This window comes from Lissotriton helveticus, chromosome 7 (assembly GCF_964261635.1).
Source record: "Lissotriton helveticus chromosome 7, aLisHel1.1, whole genome shotgun sequence".
In the NCBI taxonomy this organism is placed as follows: domain Eukaryota; kingdom Metazoa; phylum Chordata; class Amphibia; order Caudata; family Salamandridae; genus Lissotriton; species Lissotriton helveticus.
In genome coordinates this window covers 303,694,646-303,715,937 of record NC_136068.1, presented here as the reverse complement: position 1 = coordinate 303,715,937, position 21,292 = coordinate 303,694,646, and the positions used below count along the sequence as shown (strand labels likewise).

General features: G+C 41.7%; 1 protein-coding gene across 4 annotated transcripts in view; it reads right to left on the bottom strand.

Moving 5' to 3' along the window:
• The window catches only part of LPIN3 (lipin 3), a 343,676-nt gene that overhangs the window by 138,749 nt on the left and 183,635 nt on the right, over positions 1-21,292 (bottom strand). For all 4 annotated transcript variants that reach the window (XM_078652105.1, XM_078652106.1, XM_078652104.1 and 1 more), the window contains exon 5: positions 10,500-10,616. In XM_078652105.1, the coding sequence (XP_078508231.1) occupies positions 10,500-10,616 (117 nt within the window). The remainder of the gene's footprint in view (positions 1-10,499; positions 10,617-21,292) is intronic.

The window sequence follows — 21,292 nt, the reverse complement described above, 5'->3', positions numbered from 1 at the left end:
GCATTAATTCGGAATACTCTGTTCATCACCACCCCCTTTACTGTATCGTTTTGGCCACCATAGGCGTGGTAGGGTATACTCGGATGCGAGTCCCTTGCTCACTGCACCTTCAGGATTCAAGCAAGCCGGGCCGAAGACGGCTGTAATGCCAGAAACCGGTCCCCGGAAGCTTGTTTCCTTTCCAGTGAAAGAATTGGCTTGGTAGTTTGGTCTGCCCTGTTCCCATGATGCACTGGGCCAGGGACAGACTAATTTGCATATAGCCAGGTTCTGAACTGGGATGGTGCAGTGAGCTAAAAAACGGTGATGGATCAAGCCCTGATCTGTTGACTGGGTAGGAGTGTTCTGCATTAATTCGGAATACTCTGTTCATCACCACCCCCTTTACTGTATCGTTGTCTTTGTACGAGGCGGAATATTATCTGAGGACATAGTTTTTGAGGACATCGTTTTTGAGGATCACTGACAGAATATCGAGGAGCAAAATATCGACCTGGCAAAATATCGATGACAAAATATAGAATGCCAGAATATTGAATTCCTATCTCCAAACAGTTAAGTACAAAAATATTGAATCCAAAACATCGTTGTAAATAATATAGTTTGTAAAAATATCGAATTTTTTAAATGTCTAAAAAGTAATGTAAAATAATAAAATAATTAATATAATTAAGTAAAACATACTTAAAACTGCTTAAATAACCTTAAAATAATAAATAATGTAATTAAAAATAAAATAAACAGGCATTGTTATTTTTAAATACATATATATATATATATATATTATCTTAATATTAAAAAATATTACATAATTTTAGCGTTGGATAGCGGGATGGTAAAAATTACTATTCCCACTCCTGTGAATGCAACACTAGGGAAAGCGTTGGATAGCATAGAGGTTAAAATTACTATTTCCACTCCAGTGAGTGCATCAGTAGGGAAAGTGTTGGATAGCGGGAGAGTAAAAATTACTGTTCCCATTCCAGTGAGTGCAACAGTAGGGAAAGCATTGGTTAGCATAGGGGTTAAAATTACTATTCCCACTCCAGTGAGTGCAACAGTAGGGAAAGTAATGATTTAATATTTAAATAAAAATAAAGTAATTGTCAATACGAATAAAACATTCATTAAAATTAATTACCAATTACAAAATATTTAATTATAAATATGTATTAAAAACGTAATTACCTATTAATGATTAATTAAATTAATTTGCGATACCAAAAATTAAGTAATACAAAAATTACCAAATAAATAGTTAACAGTAAATTATCAATACACAAAAATAATTGCAATAATTAATAAATTAGAATTCAATTATTTCCCATCCTATTCCCCTATAAACCCACAACCCGCTCCGAATAATTAAATAAAATTAATATAATGATCAATCAATTAATAAAAATTACCAATTAATAAAAAATAATCACAATTAATAATGAATTAATAAAGTAATCAATACCAAGAAAGTAAAATAAATGATTACTTAATAACAATTACATTACTTCCCACCCTATTCCCCTATAAACCCACAACAGAACTAAAACGCAAAATTAAATAAAAAATTAATAATCCCTAAAAATGTATATTTAATTAACTATTATTAAATTACTTCCCACCCTATTCCCCTATAAACACCCCAACCCACTATAGTATTAAATTACGCAAAAATTACATAACATAAAATTCATTACTTTAAAAAAATTCAAACATACATTCCAAAAATAATACATACTTTTAACATGTATACTAACACTTAAAACTCTAACAAATTTGATATTTTTAACAACTATATTAGGACTGTCAATATTACTAACTTTGATATTCTGGAAATCGATATTTCTTACCTGAATTTCGGTATTCTGCACCACTATATTTTGGCAATTCGATCTTCTGTCCATTCTATATAAAAAGCTCGATATTCTGTCAATTCGATATTTTTCTTCGATATTGTGACTGTTCACCAATTTTTGACCCTCCACGGAAGAAGGAGCGATGAAAAGAGCCACGATTAGAAGGATACTGCAGAGCTCCCATCGACATGGCTACTTCTGTATCTTTTTTCATTATTTCCAATGACTTATCTACTTCGGGCCTGAAGAGATGTTCCTTATCAAATGGAGTATTAAAAAAAAAAGACTGCTGGACCGCAGGTTTGAAACCAGAAATCCTCAACCATGCACACCTCCTTAATAACACACTAGTGTTCATTTCTCCAGCTGCAGGGTCTGCAGCATCTAAAGCGCATCTAATTGAGGAATTTGAGAGGAGCTTCCCTTCCTGGACTAAATCTTGAGCTTTTGCTTTGTGCTCATCTGGGAGATATTAGAGCAATTGCTCCATTTCGTCCCAGTGTGCCCTATCATACCTGGCTAGTAGGGCCTGGGTGTTGGCAATGCACCAAGGATTTGCTGCTTGGATGGCTACTCTTTAACCAGAGGTGTCTAATAGTTTTGACTCTGTCTGGAGGGGGAGCATCCCCTGTATTTGTGAATTGGCCCGTTTACGGGCATTAGAGACAACCAAGAAGTCTAGTGGTAACTGCCCTTTAATAAAGACAGGATCAGAGGGAGCAGGTTATTTGTTTGTCAATTCTGGGGGGTGAGAATACGAGCACGCACAGGGTCTTTAAAAATATCATCGGCATGTCTCATCATACATTTCAGCATAGGTACAGTCTGGCTAGCCTTTTGTGTGCTACTTAGCGTTTCAAATAAGAAATCTTCCTCTAGATATTCTTTGTGTAACTACTCCATGATATTCTGCAGCTCTAGCAAGTAATTCTAGATATCCTCCATTGTCGTCAGGAGAGGAAGGCTTTGCTGGGTTAAGATCTGGGTCGTTATCTGTGGGTGAATCAGTGTTGCAATCTTTCCAGGGATCTATTGGTAAAATATTGTCCCCCCCCATTTCCATAATCATCAGGTGGTGGAGAGTTAGTTGGTGTAACGGTAAATGCTCCAAAGTTGGAGAAGATGGTGCAGTGGAACGTGGTGGAGGGGGAGGAGGAGAGGGGTTAGTACCTACATTCCTCCTCTTCAAAGGAATCTGATAAAAGGTGTCTTGTGACTCAGGTTTGCGTTTGAGGCGATTCAGTAAGAACACGTCCTGTATCTGGATTTATGTAAAGTTTGTTTTGGGTCCAATTTGGGTGTTGGGGCGACGAAAATCGGATTCTGCTGCGTTGGAGGAGCATTTTTCGGTTTCTGCACCGAAGATTTCAGTGCCGGGGTAGAAGGACTTTTTTATGTGGAAGGTTTTGGTTCCTAAGGAGTCTTTGATTTCGGTGTCAATGATTTTGGCTCCAAAGCGTTTTTCGGTTTTGAGCTTGAAGGTTTTGGCTCGGTACCAGACTTTGGCCGACTCTATCCCGAGCCAGAAGGCTTAGTGACGTGTTTCGGTACCAAGTCGGAGTGCGGGCGCCAGAAACATCTTCTCGGTGCCGACAGTGGGCCGAAGGCGGGGGTGAAACCAAAGCCTTTTGTTTGGGCTGATGTGGATTTTGGGGCAATGGGAGTTCGATACTTACAGGACATTGACCTTGTGGCAAATCTCCTTCCATCTCGGAGTCCAATTCCGGAATAGATGCAAGTTCTTCATCCTTGGACTCTTGTGCGTCGAATTCATGCTTGGATCCTTCACCGAAGATGTTCGGCGTGTATTCGACATTTTGACTCTGCATTTCGCGAGGTCGAGCCCAACGATCGTGGAGCGTTTTCTTCGATCGAAACGATCTGCACGCATCGCACTCCTGTTCGTTGTGCTCCGGAGACAAGCACAAGTTGCACACTTCGTGCGAGTTGGTCTGCAGATACTTGGCGTGGCACCGAGGACAGAATTTGAATGAAGTCCGTTCCATCAACTATGAGGTGGACCAACACAGTTGGCCGGACGACCGTCCCGAAGCTTTCCAATCAGAAATAGAGGTTTTCCTCAACGAATACACAACACAGAGAAGTGGGATAGGCGTTCAAAACAATACCGACACGGGTAGAGTGGATTGTGCACCGAGGGGAACCCAAAGAAACTGTTTGGAGACCGAAACGCAGCAATACACGTCTGAACTCGATGGCGGAAAAAAACAATCTAACAATGGAGTCAATGCCCATGCGCACTATCACTGAAAGGAGCAGTCACCTACCTCAAGACTGGAAAAACGTCTTTGAAGAAAAACAACTTGCAAACATCCAGATCCAACACTAGATGGCAGGAGTATGCAAAGCATGTGATCCACAGCTCACATGCCTCGAACATTATAGATCTCAGAGGGCTGATGCCAATGAGATGTATTTACCATGCATGCGACATCAGCGAATCAGAAAAATGGCAATAAATATACAGATTTCTGCCTTCCAAGCAATTTTTGTGAAACCAGGCGGTTGTGTGGTTATGTGACGCTTTGCAATTCTAGGTTTCCGCACTGATCAGAGAAGGAACTTATCAGAATACCACATGAAACCAACACCTAAACCTGGGAGGGGGACAAAACTGTCTGACTGGAAAAAAGAGTATGTTACTTACCTTATAAGCATCTATTTGTAGCGTGTAGTGCTGCAGATTCACATGCTATGCACATTTCTGCCATTTAGTGTTGGGCTCAGACTTTACGACTTGTTTTTCACATCAAAATCTTTGTCACTAACTTTTTTTTTTTTTTTTGGTAGACCTTTATTGCACATAATACATATACACAGCGGTGTGCCTACAACCCACTGGGAGGGCCGGCCGCAACCAGTATAATAGCCAATGTAGCTGAACTCGTAAATAATGATCATTAGCAAGAGTATATAGCATGGATAATTCCACCAAGGCATTAAGAGTCAGCGTTCTGGGTTCATTGTAATACTGCAGCCGTATCGCCCTTATGGAATCTCGGTCTCATTTTGCATTTTTTTGAAACAAATACAAACAACATTAACCCCCAACTCGTCAATACTCCTCCTCTTCAAGTGAATGCACATGCCTAACGGCCTTATTGTTTCTTGTTCATTTTTTACTGCCATTATACAGAGAAGTGGAGATATAGTAAGGATTAGGCATAATATGTGTACTGCTAATATGAAAAATATGTACATATTGCTTACAGGGTAAGTAACACTCTATTCGTAGCATGTGTTGGCTCCAGAAACACATGCTATGCACAGACTTTCCTCTCGCAGTGGGTGTACCCATCAGATGGTGCAGATGTCTGAAATAAAGTCTTTAACACTTGGGCCAACAAGCGCCTGTTGCCTTGCTTGGACAGGACAGTCACATAATAGTGCTTAGTAAAAGGTATGTGGATTGTTCCATGTAGCTTTGCAAATGTCAGCTAAAGGAATGTTCCCTAGAAAAGCCATAGAAGTAGCTTTCTTTCTAGTAGAATGTGCTTGTGGCACTGACTGCCGTCAATGTTTGGCTTTCCTGTAACATATTGTATGCATTTTACTACTCATTGCACAGTTCCTGCTTTGAAAAATGCGTTTCCCTTTCTAGAGTTGGAAAAAGCAATGAACAACTGTTGTTTTCCTCAAGGGGTTAGTCTCATCAATGTAATACATAAGAGCTATTTTGGCATCCAGCGTATGAAGTGCTCTTTCCACAACTGTCTTTGGTTTTGGAAAAACACAGGGTGGTCAGGTGTCTAATTTAAGTAAAAAGGGAAGATGACTTTTGGAAAAACTTGGGGTTTGTCTGTAATCATACCTTGTCTTGGAAAACTTGAAATTAAGGCTCTTCTATGGAAAGGGAACGTAACTCACTAACCCTTCTCAGTGAGGTGACAGCCACTAGGAAAGCAACATTCCATGACAGGAACTGAAGTGGGCAGGAATGTAATGGTTCGAAAGGTGTGGACATTAGTCTTTTAAGTACCACATTTAAATTCTATGATGGGACTGGTGGTGTTCGTAGAGGAATTATTCTTTTAGGACCTTCCATGAAAGCATTAAGGACCTGTATGTGGAAAAGGGACTGGTGCTTACAATTTTGCAGACCAGCTGTAATTGCAGCAAAGTGCAGTCATATGGAAGTATAAGCTTGCCTTGACTTATGTAGGTGCAGTTGATAACCTACTATTTGTTGTACTGTGGAAGCACAAGGGTTAATGTGCTGATCCATACAGTAATGGATAAACAATTTCCATATAGCTGAATAGCAGGCTCTAGTTGTTGGGCCCCTTGCCTCTAAAAATGTCCATACACATTGAAGTAGCTATAAGTATCCAAACTCTGACTTCAGGAGCCAAATTGTGGGGTTGAGTTGTTTGGGATTGGGATACCAGACTTTGCCGCTGCAATGAGTGAGAAGGTCTGGGGTGTTGGGAAGCCTCTCTGGAGGCACTAGGGATAGTTTCACAAGTGTTGTGTAACAGGGCTGTCATGCCCAAGTGGAAGCTACTAGGATCATCTAAATAGAGGTTTGTCTGAATTTCCTGACAAGATAACGAATAAGAGGGAAAGGCAGAAAAGCTAAGGCAATTATCTGACCAATTTATCCACAGTGAATTACCTAGGGGCAGTGGGTGGTAGTACCTGGAGGCGAAGCTTTGCCATTTTGAGTTTTCTGCTGTGGTAAACAGGTCCATGCCTGGTTTCCCCCAATGCTGAAACTAGCTTTGAATGACTCGTGGATGAAGTTCCCACTAGTGGACATGTTGCTGCATCCTGCTGAGCAGGTCTGACACAGAATTGTCCACTTCTGGGAGATAATTCTGCTAGACAGTTAGACAGTGAATGTGATGGTGAAGAGAACAATGCCAAATCTCCGGAGCTAAGCAAGACAGTTGTATTGAATGGGTGCCCCCCCCCTCTTTTTGTATGTAGGACATTGCTGTCTTGTTGTCTGTTCTGAGGAGGACAATCTTTCGAGTTACATTGGTCACAAAGGATTTGTAATGACTGAGTGGGCAGCAATCTGGTACTGGTCTCAGCATATCGTCCTTTTTGGGGATCAAGAAGTATAGGGAAAACACGCCTCTGCTGAGGTGTACTTTTGGAACGGGTTCAATGGCATCTTTTGACAACACAGCTTTTCCCTCCTCTTTGCAAAAGTAAAGATGTTGAGGGTCTGTCAGCGTAGTGAAATGTTTGGGGGGTGAGAAGTGAGTTCTAAGCAGTAACCGTGCTGAACGATGGACAGCATCCATTGGTCAGATTTTATTTATGGCCACTGTTGGTGGAACTGCAGCAATCTTCCCTCGACAGGTGGCGTGTGATCGGGGGTAATTTGTGGGGAGTCATTGTTTAGAGGAAGAGGCTCCCTTTCCAAGAGTACCTTTACTGCTACCTTTTTTGGCTACCTCCTTTATATCCTCCTCTATAGTGGCCCCTAGCAATTTTCCGGTGGTGTACTTGTTGTTGCTTTTGGCAACACCAAGTTTCAGTGGTGGAAGTTTTGGCTGCACTCCTGCCCTCCAACCTGCAACAGTACTGCTGCCTAGGTATTGTGGACTGCAATGCCTCCATGGATTTTGCAGTTTCTGTATCTTTTTTTCCTAATTGAGTATCCACCTCAGGGCCAAGGAGGTGTTCCCCATCAAAAGGTAGTTTAAGAGGTGTTGCTGAACCTTGGGTTTAAATCCTGAGATGTGCAGCCAAGTAGGTCTGCTTAGTATAAGTGGGAAATGAATTCCTCGACCAGCGGTATCCGCACTGTCCAGGGGGCACCTATTAGAGATTTTCGAACCCTCAGAAATTAGTCTTCAGCTCTTTGTTGATATTTTTCAGGAAAATATTGTACCAGCTCCTCCATGTCATCCCAGGTAGCCCTGTTCTAAAGTGACAGCAGGCCTACTGAATTGGCATGCGCCAATGATTGGCGTGTCCTACTGCCACACATTTCCCCTCCACATCTATATGCTTTCTCTCTATGTCCAAAGGAGGAGTGTCACCTGTACTTTGGGAGGCTGTCCTTTTCCTAGCTGTTGCAAACACTAGGGGATCAGCTGTAGGGTGTCCCATAATGTAGAGCGGATCATTGGAAGAAGGATTGTACATGCACTCTATTCAAAGTGTTCATGCCATTGACCTAACTGCTTCTTTAAATATCTCAGAGAATTGACCCTATCTCAGGTAAATATCGAACAGAACACTCAGTCTTGGAGAGCGCTTCTATTAAAAAATCACCCTCTTCCTCTGTGGTGTGCGTTAGGACATTATGCTAGTCAGCGGCAAGCTGTAAAACCTTATGGTAAGAAGTGGTGTCAACTGGTGGTGATGCCTTGACTGGGACCGGCACATCGATGCCACAGTCTGGAGGAACATCATCATATGCATCCCAAGGGTCTCTACTACCTGGGGGCACTCTCTGAAAGTCAGTGTCATGAGTGTAATGTGTAGGGCTCCCTCTGTCTATGTCGCCTGAGTGTTTGGACAACAGTGACACCGATTGTGGTAATGTGTGAAGAGGCATAGGGCTAGTTGGTTTGTGTTCCATTATCTTTTTCTTTGGAGGAGGCAGAGATTGAAGACTGTTCTAACTCGTCCGTTTGTTGCTTGGTTTTTCAGGTAAATGTTCTATCTTTAAAAGGCATTTTCTGTCCATTAGTCCTTGGAGGTTTTCTAAGACATTACCCTCTGCATCAGTGTGGACTGTGTCATGGGCTCTCTTATTTGGCAAGTCCTTATGGGTTTTCTAGGTTTGATACTCCGGTGGAGCTGATCCACTATCCAGCATCAACAGCCTTTTGGACGTCAGCACTGATGATGTGTGTGGGGTATGTTTGCGTGAATCCAGAGATTTTTCCAGCACCGGAGTGAGTGATGCTGATGGGTTGACCAGCGTCAAGGGCTGCGTAGGCATCAATAGCTTTGTCAGCACAGAGTGCTGATTCGGCTTTGGGAGGTGTACGCCACCTTCCACTTTTCCCTGTTGGTCCAGAATCTGTTTAGGTTCAATAGCACTGTTGTCCTTTCTCGGTTCCAATGGTCTGTTTGTGTCGGCCAGACCCTGAAGGTTGTGGCACACAAAGCGGTGTTCCGTGGGCTTTGGAGATAATGGCGTTGTGTATTTGTAGGTCTAATGACCCTGGGTACTCAAGGCCTTTGGAGTTGTCTTCATCCTCGAATGAGTTCTTGTAATCGTGTGATCATCTAGGAATTCCAGAGATGGAGGCTAGGATTTATCCTGTCACTCCTCCATGCACTGATCATCACATGTGATGTAGTGTGGACTGCAAAAGATGGCGCCACCTTTGGCCCCGTCTTCTTCCTCGCCACCTGCGCTGTGTTCTTCCTCTGTCGAGAATTATGCCTATGCCACCATCTCCATGGTGTGAGCTAGACATCCGTCGCGTTGAGAGTAAAGAGTTTTGTTTTTGAACAGGTAGCAGGCTGTGCAATTCTGTTTGTTATGTTCCGGCGATAAGCAAAAGTTGCAGACATCGTGCTGGTCTGAGTATGCATACTCGCCCGCACTGTTGTCACTTTTGAAAGGGTCTGTCTTTAATACCTTCCATCAGCTGAGGTCGAGCATTCTCCATGATGCGGAGGAGGGAACACGCTTGAGACAGTCATCTAAGTGAGAAGCCAGTGGCCGGTTACGAAGTCGAAGAGCTGTGCTAAGTTTGGTCGTACCGGTTAGTTTCCGTTCCGCGTAAGTCGTCAGGATGCTGGTATTGCACAGAGCTATGGGGCTCTCCATCCAAACCAAATTGCGGAAAAAAAGAATCAAACAATGGAGCTGTTAAGCATGCGCTTTTCACTCGAAGAGGACGAGTTTCGGCATCACTTCAGCAACATAAGACTTCGAGGAGAAAAATACGTTGCGAAGTCTAAGGCCAACACTAGACGGCATGAGGGTGAATAGCATGTGCACCTGCAGCCAACACATGCTACAAATATAATCAATTGTTACATGGAAAAATCAAATGGACAAAAGCAGCACTAACAGAGAAGGAAAAAGTCTGGAAAGTAGTATTTTTGCAAAGGCACTGAAAAAAGACAGCGTATGGACGTGTGAAATGAGGGGATACTGGATAATGCAGTCAATGAGGAAGAAAGCAACAGCATTACTGTGAAATGAATAAAGCAATAATACTTCAGAAAGAGTGAATGTGAACAAAACGTAAAAAGTGGGTTATATGAGATTGAGGTATTTTTGGCTGGATTGGAGCAAGCGTAATGAATGCAGGTATAGCAGGATATAGACAATTGGAATTACAGCTTATGACTGCTCCATCTTCTGCAAAGAGTAGTTCTTCTGTGTTGTCTGTAACACAACAGACCTAATAGGACAAACTTCTCCAGTTATGAGGAGAGAACTAGTCAGCACAATGCATGTGGCTAGGAGGTGGCAGTCAGAGGCAGGTGCAGAGTATGCCGGAAGTTGTGTCCTTCAATGCCACCCAAACTATGCCCCCCTGTGATGGGTGCACTAAGACTCCTCTCAACACCTTCTCTTTCAAACCACTCGCCTTCTTGGGTGTGCATCATATTCCCATATTGCATTTCTTGTGTACCCTCTCCCCTTCCCTGTACTTGCTCTTTTGGTCTCCTCTCCACCACAACATATGCTCATACCTCTGTGGTAGGATCCACTCCTCTCCCGAGAACGTGTAGAAGTCTTTATCTTTTGATTGTGTGGGTGGTGTCTCCTCATCGGATGACACTTCAGCAAATGAATAGTAAATGGAATCCCTGAAAGGAGAGATCATAGAGAAAATTAGAAGAATGTAATGCCTTTGAAATACTTCAGTCTACATAATTCCCAATAGTACACAAGGGCGCAAATGACAATGTTCCTTCAGGAAGCCACAATTACTGGATGACTTCGTATACAATAATGATAGTGATAATAATAACAGCTGTAATTAAAATGAATGGCCGATTTGGGCCCCAGGGAGCCTGCACATCTTTTTTTCCAATTTTGCTGCCGATCTACATGTGAATTTACAGCAAAATTAAATTTTTTAAAATGCTTTTAACCCCAGCAGTGTCTTTTTGGGACCGCCCTACACCACCATATCTGGGGGGTCAGGGTATTCCTACACGGCCCCCTTTACTTTATTACCCCACCAGCAGTGCGCAGAGAGGCGCGTTTGCAAGGTGGACGAAAAAGGGGGCATGGCTTCCGACCACCTCTCATCAATCCCACTATGTGGGGATTACTGGAGGTAACAGGAGGTCTTCCTGGCCCCTGAGCACCCTCAGCAGCCAAGGGGACTTCATCCCCCAACCAGGAGGTACGTTTGCACAGTAGTGGAGAAAGGGGGCATGCCTCCAGCGAGTTGCTGGCACTTTTATTTGTTGACTTTTTTCTTTTTTAGGAAGGGTGGCCAAGTGACCCCCATTCACTGGACCATTTTGGGTCCCAGACCACATTCCCCTGGATCTGACCTTTAAAAAATATAGATTTTACAAATAGGAGAGGGCCACGCGGCCCTCCCTTCCAGCCTGATTTCGGCCACGTGGACCCCATTCCCTGGCCTTTATTTATTTTTTCCACAATTCAAAGGGAAGGGGCCGAGTGCCCCCCTCCCGGGCCGTTTTTAGACTTGGGGCCCCTATCCCTCGATGCCAGACCTATATATATTTTTTTTTTAATAAAAGGGAAGGGCAATTTTGGCCCGGGACCCCATCCCTGGGGAGAGGCCTTTTCATTTTTTTTTATAATCCTTAATGGGAGGGGGATCATGGGGGGAGCCTGAAGGCCCCTGCAGTCCCACCTGGCTCCCGCATCCTGATGGAACTTGGCTTGGGGATCAGGGTATTCCTAGCCTTCCCCCTTTTCTTTATTTCCACTTTTTTTGGGACTCGGTGAAGCAAAGTCCCAAGACGGCTGCCAGCACTTCATATCTGAAGTGCTGGCAGCCAATGAGAGCAGTCGATTTCCCTGCCTGAGCTAGTCTTTTTTCATGAAGGATTCGCGACCAGAGATATCATTATAATTTCGAAATTAAATTTCCCATCAACTGTTGAATGGATTTTACACCAAATAAGCAAAAGGCACTTCCTTGAACCAACATCTACCTCCCTGCCAAATTTGGTGTAAGTCTGTTCAGCGATTCGGGCTGTAGCTGTGGCTAAATTTTCCTAAGGGAATTAACATTATTTTGCTCCCTAATTTCTCACTCCCACTGCACGAATCACCTCCAAACTTTCCATTAAACAGAACTTGCCTTGACACTTTTTTGGGAAAATGTCATCAAGATTGGTCAAATGACGCCAAAGCAAAAAATGATTTTCCTATGGAAACTAGGTGCTAACTATAACTACCTAATGACGACCGCAAGTAGGAAATATATATATATATATATATATATATATATATATATATATATCTCCAACAACAGCTTCTAATAAATAGAGGCGCGCCGGACACCAGATTCGTTGGAATCAACAGGTTCTTTATTCTGTAAAATGACAGCTAAATAATGCTTTTCCTGACGCGTTTCAGCTACATCGGTAGCTTTTTTCAAAGGTGAGCCATCATCAATGGGTTTGTGGCGCAGACACGTGATTTATACGCCCTTGTCAGACTACAATGTTTCCTCATAGTCCCCAACATCCTACAAATCCCATCATGCACTTTAAAAGCAGTTCTCGTCATTTTTTAGATTGAAAGATAAATGTTCACTTTCTTGCCAAAAAGCTGATATTTTAACATTGAACCGTTGAATACACTTGAATACTTTCAAAGTCCGTTCTTTTTTGTGCTCAGTAATTGCACAGCTGTCATTTACATTTCATTGCTGTACCTGCATGTCCTAGAATCCGCATAAGAAAGACGGGTGTCTTTCAAAAGTCCTTTGCCAGCAGTTTAATCGTGGACCTTTTGGCTGGAACTCCGTGCCTTGCTGGTTGACAAACTGCTGGCGGGTCACTCTCCTTTCACCTAAATCCACCGAAAGATGTCCGCTTGGAGACTGACCCACACCAAGGCAGTCACGGCGCATGGGGGCGGACAACCTCCATAAACATCCAACAACAGCTTCTAATAAATAGAGGCGCGCCGGACACCAGATAATTAGATAATTAGATTCCAACGAATCTGGTGTCCGGCGCGCTTCTATTTATTAGACTGCGTTTCTCTCTACATTAACATTGCGCTTACCCGTGCGTTCACCGGTACGCACCCCGGGAGCGCCCAGAGGTTAAAAATAAAAAAAATTGACATAATTATACAATATAATATTCGTTTTAAAATTTATTATTTTTTATACCTATAAAGATTTGCTATTAAAAAACCATTGAAATTCACTGAAAAAACCATAGGTTTCACACCAGTTATAGTTAGGAATTAGCATTAAAAAAACCTATTAAATTCACTGAAAAAAACATAGGTTTTACACCAGTTATAGTTAGCTGGAAGTTTTACTCGCATAAAACCATTAAAATTCCCACGTTATAGTTAGTTGGACTCACTATAACTTGCGCGTGCAATGCACTGCTGATGACGTCACATATTACATCACTCATGACATGGTCAGTGACATCACTCATGACATCACTGATGACACCATCCTTGTGACAGAGTGAGAGACCTCCTTTCACTGTAATGTAACCCTTGAAACACATTCAAAAATAGAAACTAAAATTTTCAAAAAAATGGAGATACCCATACCACTTACAACAACCAATTCAATAATTCCACCATCTATATACACAACCACTCATTCACCAACAGTTCTATATAGTCACTCATACATATACTCACTCATCATATGTAGTGATACACCTATACATCCTGTTACACACTGACAGGCATCTAAAAGTTACTCACACACATGCAAATAAACTATTGAACATCCATTTATTTGCATATACAGCTATACACACACTACCACTTTACTTCTAAGGAAACTTACACATACTTACTCTCTTAAACAATCACTTATAGAAACACATACTAATTTAAACAGGAACTCTTACAATCCCTCACTCTCACATATACTCACTTATATACATCAATATTCACATATACTAGATTAAAACATATGTAGTTACCGATAAAGACACTAGTGAGACAGTCATTCACTCACTAACACACACATATACACACTCATCCACCCATACAGTCCTGCACATATACTGTCTTCAAAACAGATACAAAGAGAGAGAGTCAGTCATTCATGCATCTATGTGCTAAGTAATACCCCCACCAAACCATACAAACACTCATACTGATACTAAGAAAAATACCTATGGTTTTTTCAGTGAACTTAATAGGTTTGTTTAATGCTAATTCCTAACTATAACTGGTGTGAAACCTATGGTTTTTTCAGTGAATATATATATATATATAAAAACAAAACAAAACCCTTTCAGGCATAGAGTGACGCATAAATTATGCAAAAAAGAAGGAGAGAACTCTGGGTAGGTCTCAGTTTAGGTGGAAAGCAGCGCCATTTAAACAGCAAAGTCCTATGCTTAAAGACTTTGCTTATTAATTTCAGGTTGGCTTGAGTTGGTATTTTACCAATTCAAAGCTGTAATATTGTGCCTGGAGTGATAAATGGCTTTTGTTATTTGACAGCTCGGCAAGGACTGCACTGTACTAGTCCTATGCTTAAAGACTTTGCTGTTTAAATGGCGAAAGACTTTGTCATTTTCTATCTCGGCATGGATAGCACTGTCTAATCCTATGCTTAAAAACTTTGATAGAAAAACAGACATTTGAGGTGAGCAGATCTAGAGTGTCGCTGGTGTTGAGAGTGCTCTAACAGGAGCTGCTTTCCACCTAAACTGAGACCTACCCAGAGTTCTCTCCTTCTTTTTTGCATATATATATATATATATATATATATATATATATATATATATATATATATACACACACACACACAAACAAACACTACTGGTGGTAGTTATAGTTAGGATGTAGTATCCACAGGAAGAGTTTATTTACCAATAACTTTGGCGTCACTTGGTGGATCTGAGAAATTTTCAAAACTAGTACGTCACTCACTTCAGCTGTTGCCTTAAAAATTCCTGGGTGATCCGTCAAGGAAGGGGCGAGAAAAAGGGAGGGGTCCCAAAACGTTTTTCCCCCATGTTAATTTCCATAAGGACTTTAGACACGGCTACAGCACAAACTGCAGAACGGAACTACCCCAAATTTGGCAGAAAGGTAGCTTTTGATCCAGAAGGTGACTTTTTTGTTAATTGGTGTAAATCAGTTCAGTAGTTGTGGAGTAATTTAAAGAAATGTTCAATTCTATATATAGGGATGCAAAGGATCCCTGACCCTTTCCGATCTCGTGCTGAGATCGGATTGGCTGCCAACACTTCAAACCAGAAAAGGTTGGCAGCCATCTTGGGATTCTGCATGAGCTGAATCCCAGAAAAAGATTTTCGGCGGGATCCGCGGATTCGGATGATAATATTCGGCCCCTAGGTGGGCCAGGTATATTTAAATAATAAAGGAGGGAAGGTGCATGGCCCCCCTTCCCCGGGGTTTATTGATGCACCAGGGACCACCACCTCCCCGGGGCTTGTTTGCAAATAAATGTCGGGGGATGGTAGATCTGGGTCTAGAAAGAGGGCTTTAACTGCTACATTCGACTGCGTAATACATAATAAACTATGGAGTATATTAAAAAACATGAAGATTGACCCGGTCATAATCCAGTTCCTAATGCAACCATATTCTGGGGCCTCAGCTAAGGTGCGTTATGGTACAAACAGTGAATGCACCGCGCTATTTGCCGTAGAAAACGGGGTGAGACAGCGGTGTGTCCTTGCGCCATTCCTTTTTACCCTATATACCTACGCCTTAGAGCAGGAGCTTGAAGGAGCAGCGCCAGGATCCCCCCTAAGTCGGTAAACGCCCAATAGTTGCGTTCGTTTACGCGGACGACGCAGTCCTGATGGCGCGCACGAAGCTGGGTTTGGAGAAAGCCTTTAAAACGTATTCCTGCTTCATGGATAATTTAGGACTGAAGTTAAATGCTAAAAAAACATTTGTAATGACATTTGGGAAGGGGAGACCGAAATGTAACCGCATTTATCTGGGGGTTAATAGGGTAGACTCCATAAACATTTTTACATATCTGGGTGTTTTATTCGCAAATTCTGGCTCATGGGGCCCGGCGGTGAGGAGTAGGAGCCTGTTATTTATGAAGCCAACCGCTGCCGTTGCTAATTTCTCTAATCTTACTTCTTAAGATTTATCTGGCCAAATGTATTAGCATTGCGATTTTTGGGTCTGGCGTGTGGGACTACCATGATGTTTCTTTATTCCAACGAGTGGAAAATTCTTTTTTTAGATTTATTTTAGCTGTTCCGGCTAGTTTTTCTGGTTTTTAACTGTCACAGCGAGCCGGGTATTTCGCATGTCTCGGACATTATAAAAACTGCAACCTGTATTATTATGGCATCGTGTATGGACCACTAGCAGCACAAGTTAAAATAGAGAAATAATCAGGGACGCAATGAATCTGGATCATGCTGGTAAAATTACGTGGTTGAACTATGTAAAAAAAATTCTTCATGACATAGGACATCCGGACTACTATTTTTCACCAGAGAAAATGTGTACCATCCCTAGAAAGGAGCTCAAAATAATTTGTCCATCCCACTTAAGAGTCTCTCAGAGCTTTTTTTTTTTTTTTTTTTTTTTTTTTTTTTGAGTTTTATATAGCGCGAACTAGAACCAAACCGAATCAGTTATCAGAGCGCTTTACATAGCACCAGTTACGTTACATGAGGACACACTTTCATATTTTAGGCACGGGGAGATTAAGTGATTTGCCCAGAATCACAGGGGGTTATTGGCGTCGTTACCGAGACTCGAACCCAGATCCCCAGGTCAGAGGTCGAGCGCCTTAGCCGTTAGGCCAACCCCTCTACCCCAAGCTGGCTTGGAGATGAATGAAGGGTCGGTAATCCAACATCAAATGACCCTGATTACGTTCAACATTCAACCCTACCTTGTGTGCTGTATCGGCGAGTATATATGCCATCACAGTAATAAGCAGTCCTTGATAAGCTGCAGAATTTATCGGGTCTCACGTTATGGTGACAATCGGACAGGCCCCCACGAAACTCTCCGATATGAATATGAAATACATGTGACGTCTACAGGTTTCTGCACAATATTGCAACTTGACTAACTACTTATGGCCCCCTTGACCTTTTTTGGACTCGAAAGTGGAGTAATTAGTCATTTCTATTTTTCTCCGAGCACTATCTTTGTCCAACTGGATTCCGTTCAAGTCAAATATCTATATACAGCGCCTATCAAGCCATACTTTCTGACCTGGAAACCCACATAGGTTTCAGTTCACTTGATCTTGCCCTGACAAAGCTCCCAAGGTTGGGGTGCAAAACGCGTTGGCTGTCTTGTGCACCTTTGAGAAAAAAAGAAAAAATTAATTAAAAAAAACATTTTTACACTACTTCTTGCTTTTGGAAATTACTTTGAATTTGGTGCTGCCTCCACGTGTCTTCAAATGAATTAAATGGATGTGATTAATTGCTTGGCCACTATTACTATGTAAGCTAACTGAATGCACAATATCCACTTTGCACTAGATAATGTATGAAGATCATATCAAATGTTTTAAAATGTTTATGCTTTTGTGATTTTAAACGCCTAAACTCGAATAAAGCTAAATTTGAATTGAAGAGGGCTTTTTGTATTTTGGTGTAAATCTGTTCAGTAGTTTTTGAGCAATTAATGCTCAAAAGCTTTTTATATCAAGGGATGCCGAGCCTACGCAGATCCTGACAGATCTCAAGCTGAGATCTGATTGGCTGCAACAACCTCAATTATGAAGTGGTGACAGCCATCTTAGGAATCAAGACTTAGCCCCGAGTCCTAAAATAAGTTACAAAAATAAAAAAAACACAGAACGGAGCATGATAGCGACACCCTTACCCTCTAGGTCTGGTGTTTGGGTCCCAGAAGGACCCGGCCTGGGACAAAAAAAGTTTTTTTCTTTCTAATTTTGCCACGAATATTGCAGAAAATCCGCAGTAAAGTTTAAAAACAAAATGGACTCCCAGCTGTTTCTATTAAAAGAGTTCCCCCAGTGTGGGCACCTGGGGGTGTGGGGTTGTGTGTGTGTGCGTTCATATTTATTTATAAAGTTTTATATAGCGCAAACTTGATCCCGAAGGATATCAGAGCGCTTCACAATTTGAGGCAAAGGTAATAAATCAGAACATTAGTCTAACATTGGGAATTCTATTATTCCTAAAACCACCCATGTGTTACCCCAACATGTTTGAATATTTGTAAATATTCCATCATCCTCTGCTGTTACTTCCCACCCAATCACCATCACCCATACATGTAATCTTGTATGTATATATATATATATATATTTGCCACCAACGTAATCCCGTTACCGAGGGCACACTTCTCACAGCCGGTGCGAGTCTCAGGGACGGGCATTCCCTGCAATTAATTTGCCACCAACTGAAATTATACTCGCACTCCACCAGGATGTTTTTCTACAGCAGGTTTATTGTTAACCAACGCGTTTCAATCTTTCGATCTTGCTCACGGTTACAAACATTTGTCCCTTCTTAGTTTCCACATTTATACCAGGAAGTCATACTTGCATTGTTATGATGCATTATGGTACTGGTAGTTATGTTATTAATTTACACATTTTGTCTTTACCAGAAAATCATGCTAGCATTGTTATGGTGCATTATGGTACTGGTAGTTACATTCACAATTATTTCATTTATTTATATCATTTCTACGGCATAAACATGGTTGCATGCAAAACACTGGTATCGGTACATGTATGTGATTTTTACATGTGTAGATTGCGCTCATTATACCCAAGTCTACGTGATCTCTAAATGAGATACACTTAGTTATATTAACACATCCAACCTTAGTATGATGGTATGTAATTTCTCATTGTTAATAAACTTAGCATTTATCGTATAGCGCATTGTAATCTTTTATAGGGACTAAGTGCCCTAATTTTAAGACATTTGGACATTCTGCATGTTAGACCTCCATGTATCTTGTTTCCAACCAGATTGTCTATTCGGATGTTAGGATTAATCAAAGGTGCACATAAAGTTCTTCATCGCTATTTAGTCCTCCAGGAATTTTTGTTTTAAATCGAATGATCAATCTGGACTCTAGTCTACGTAGGGTCATCAGTCTATTTCCACCTCTCTCTTTTAGTGGCACTGTTGCTAGTCCACAGTACGTCATATCCTTCCATGTCTTTTTCTCTTTTGCATGGGTTAGCATGTGCTTGGCCATAGCATAACTTAAGTCACAGTTCTCAATTGCTCGGATATGTTCCAGTATCCTCTTGTGTAAGGGACAGATGGTGCTTCCGATGTACCTCTTTCCACAAAAACATTGCAATAAGTACACCACATGTGTTGTTTTACACGTGATGGTGCTTTCCACCATGAAGACTTTTCCTTTCGGATCCTTTATCTTGGATAGATTGCGTCTTACTTGGCAGGCCTTGCATTGCATGCATTTTGTAAAACCCTGTCGTTTACCATCTAACCAATTCTTAGTCTTTTTCTTTTCTTCAAAGTGACTATTGACCAGTTTGTCCTGTAAGGACGGCGCTTTTCTAAATGTCATTTTAGGAAACTGGCCAAGTTCTTTTCCTATGTCCGGATCTTTTTGCAGGACATGCCAATATTTTTGTAGTGTTTTTCGTATTTTATGGCTTTCTTTTGAGTAGGTCAATATCATTCTAATCTGTTCCTTCATGTTTTTTTCGGTTTTTATTTCTTGCTGCGGTATCAATGTTTCAATTCGATTCTTTTTTCTTGCTCTTTGTTCACCTCGATCTATATCACATTTTTTGTATCCTCTGTTCTTGAATCTGTTTGCAGTTTCTTTGAATTTCTTGTTCATTTCGATTTGATTTGAACAGTTCCTCTTCATCCTGATGAATTCACCATATGGTATATTCTTTTTCAAAACTTCAGGATGAAAACTTCGTCCATGTAATATGCTATTCGTAGCTGTTATTTTTCTGTGGACAGTGGTTTCTAGTTGACCATTGTGGACATAGACCTTAGTATCCAAAAATACTACTTCACTCGTACTTATATTGTGGGTGAATTTCAATCCTATTTCGTTTTCATATATATATATTTGCTTCGATTTCTCTCGTCTCCACGCTTCTAGACAGAAGTCACGGCACCACAGCAGTAGGTAAATTAAGTTATTTTATTCTTATTTCAAACACCATGTGCAATCCTGAACCCACATCACCCCTCACCTCAAGAGTCTGCACTGGCTCCTCTTAAGGAAATGGTGTCAATCAAAACTTCTTACCCACGTCTACAAGGCCCTGCCCAACAAGGGGCAGACTACCTGAATCACAGAGTGAATTTCCACCAACCCATCAGACAACTATGCTCCACTTCCCTCTCCCTAGCCCACATGCCAGCATCCATAGAAGCAGAAGTGGTGATCACTCCTTCTCCCACCTGGCCGTAAAATCCTGGAACGGCCTCAGCAGTACCTCCCAAGCACCTGGCCTCACGGGTGAAAAGTGGCACTATACAAATCTTGTTTGATTGATTGAGTTATAGTTATCTACAGTAACTATAACTCATGCCCTAAGGTAAGTAACTTGTGGCCTCTCCATGCACTGCTACTTACCCCACATATTACATCTTTTATGACACCATTTGTAATATCACTGCAATCTGTGCAATGAATTTATTGATGAGAAAACCTTGCATGGCAGGGTTGCGAGTTATAGTTACCTTAAGGCACAAGTTAAGTTGAGATAATGGACTTGCAAGAGTAGTTGACAAGGTTAAATCAGCGGAGCACTTGATGGGAGAGTTACAGATGGAAGTGAAAACCCTCAGACCAGATGTCCAAGATGATGGCGACTATGAAGATGCTTGAGGACAGAGTGGAGGAGGCTGAAGGGCGCTCACATAGTACAAATTTGCGGTTCCTGAGCTTTCCAGTACTGATGGAACACACTGTGCCGGAGCCCTTCTTGGAGCACTGGCTCCAACACACACTTCAAGCCCAGGGTTTGTCACTAATGTTTGCTGTCGAGAGAGCGCACAGGGCCTTAGTGGTGAGGCCGCCTCCAAGGGCCACTCTGAGGGCGCTCATAGCTTGGATCTTCAATTAGAAATACAGTAACATTATCCTAACAACAGCCAGGAAGGTCAGATCTGTCCACTTTGATAACCAGAAAATAGCTATTTACCCTTACTACATCAGAAAGGTGCAGACAAGGAGAAATATGATCATCGATGTGAAGCAGAAAATGTGTATTGCCTTAAATTTCCACTACATGCTACTATATCCAGGCAGGCTGCGGGTGGCGGCAGAAGATAAAATACATTTTTTGAGCAGCCAGAGGATGTGTGGCCTGGTTGGAACTTTGGGATGGTGTTCC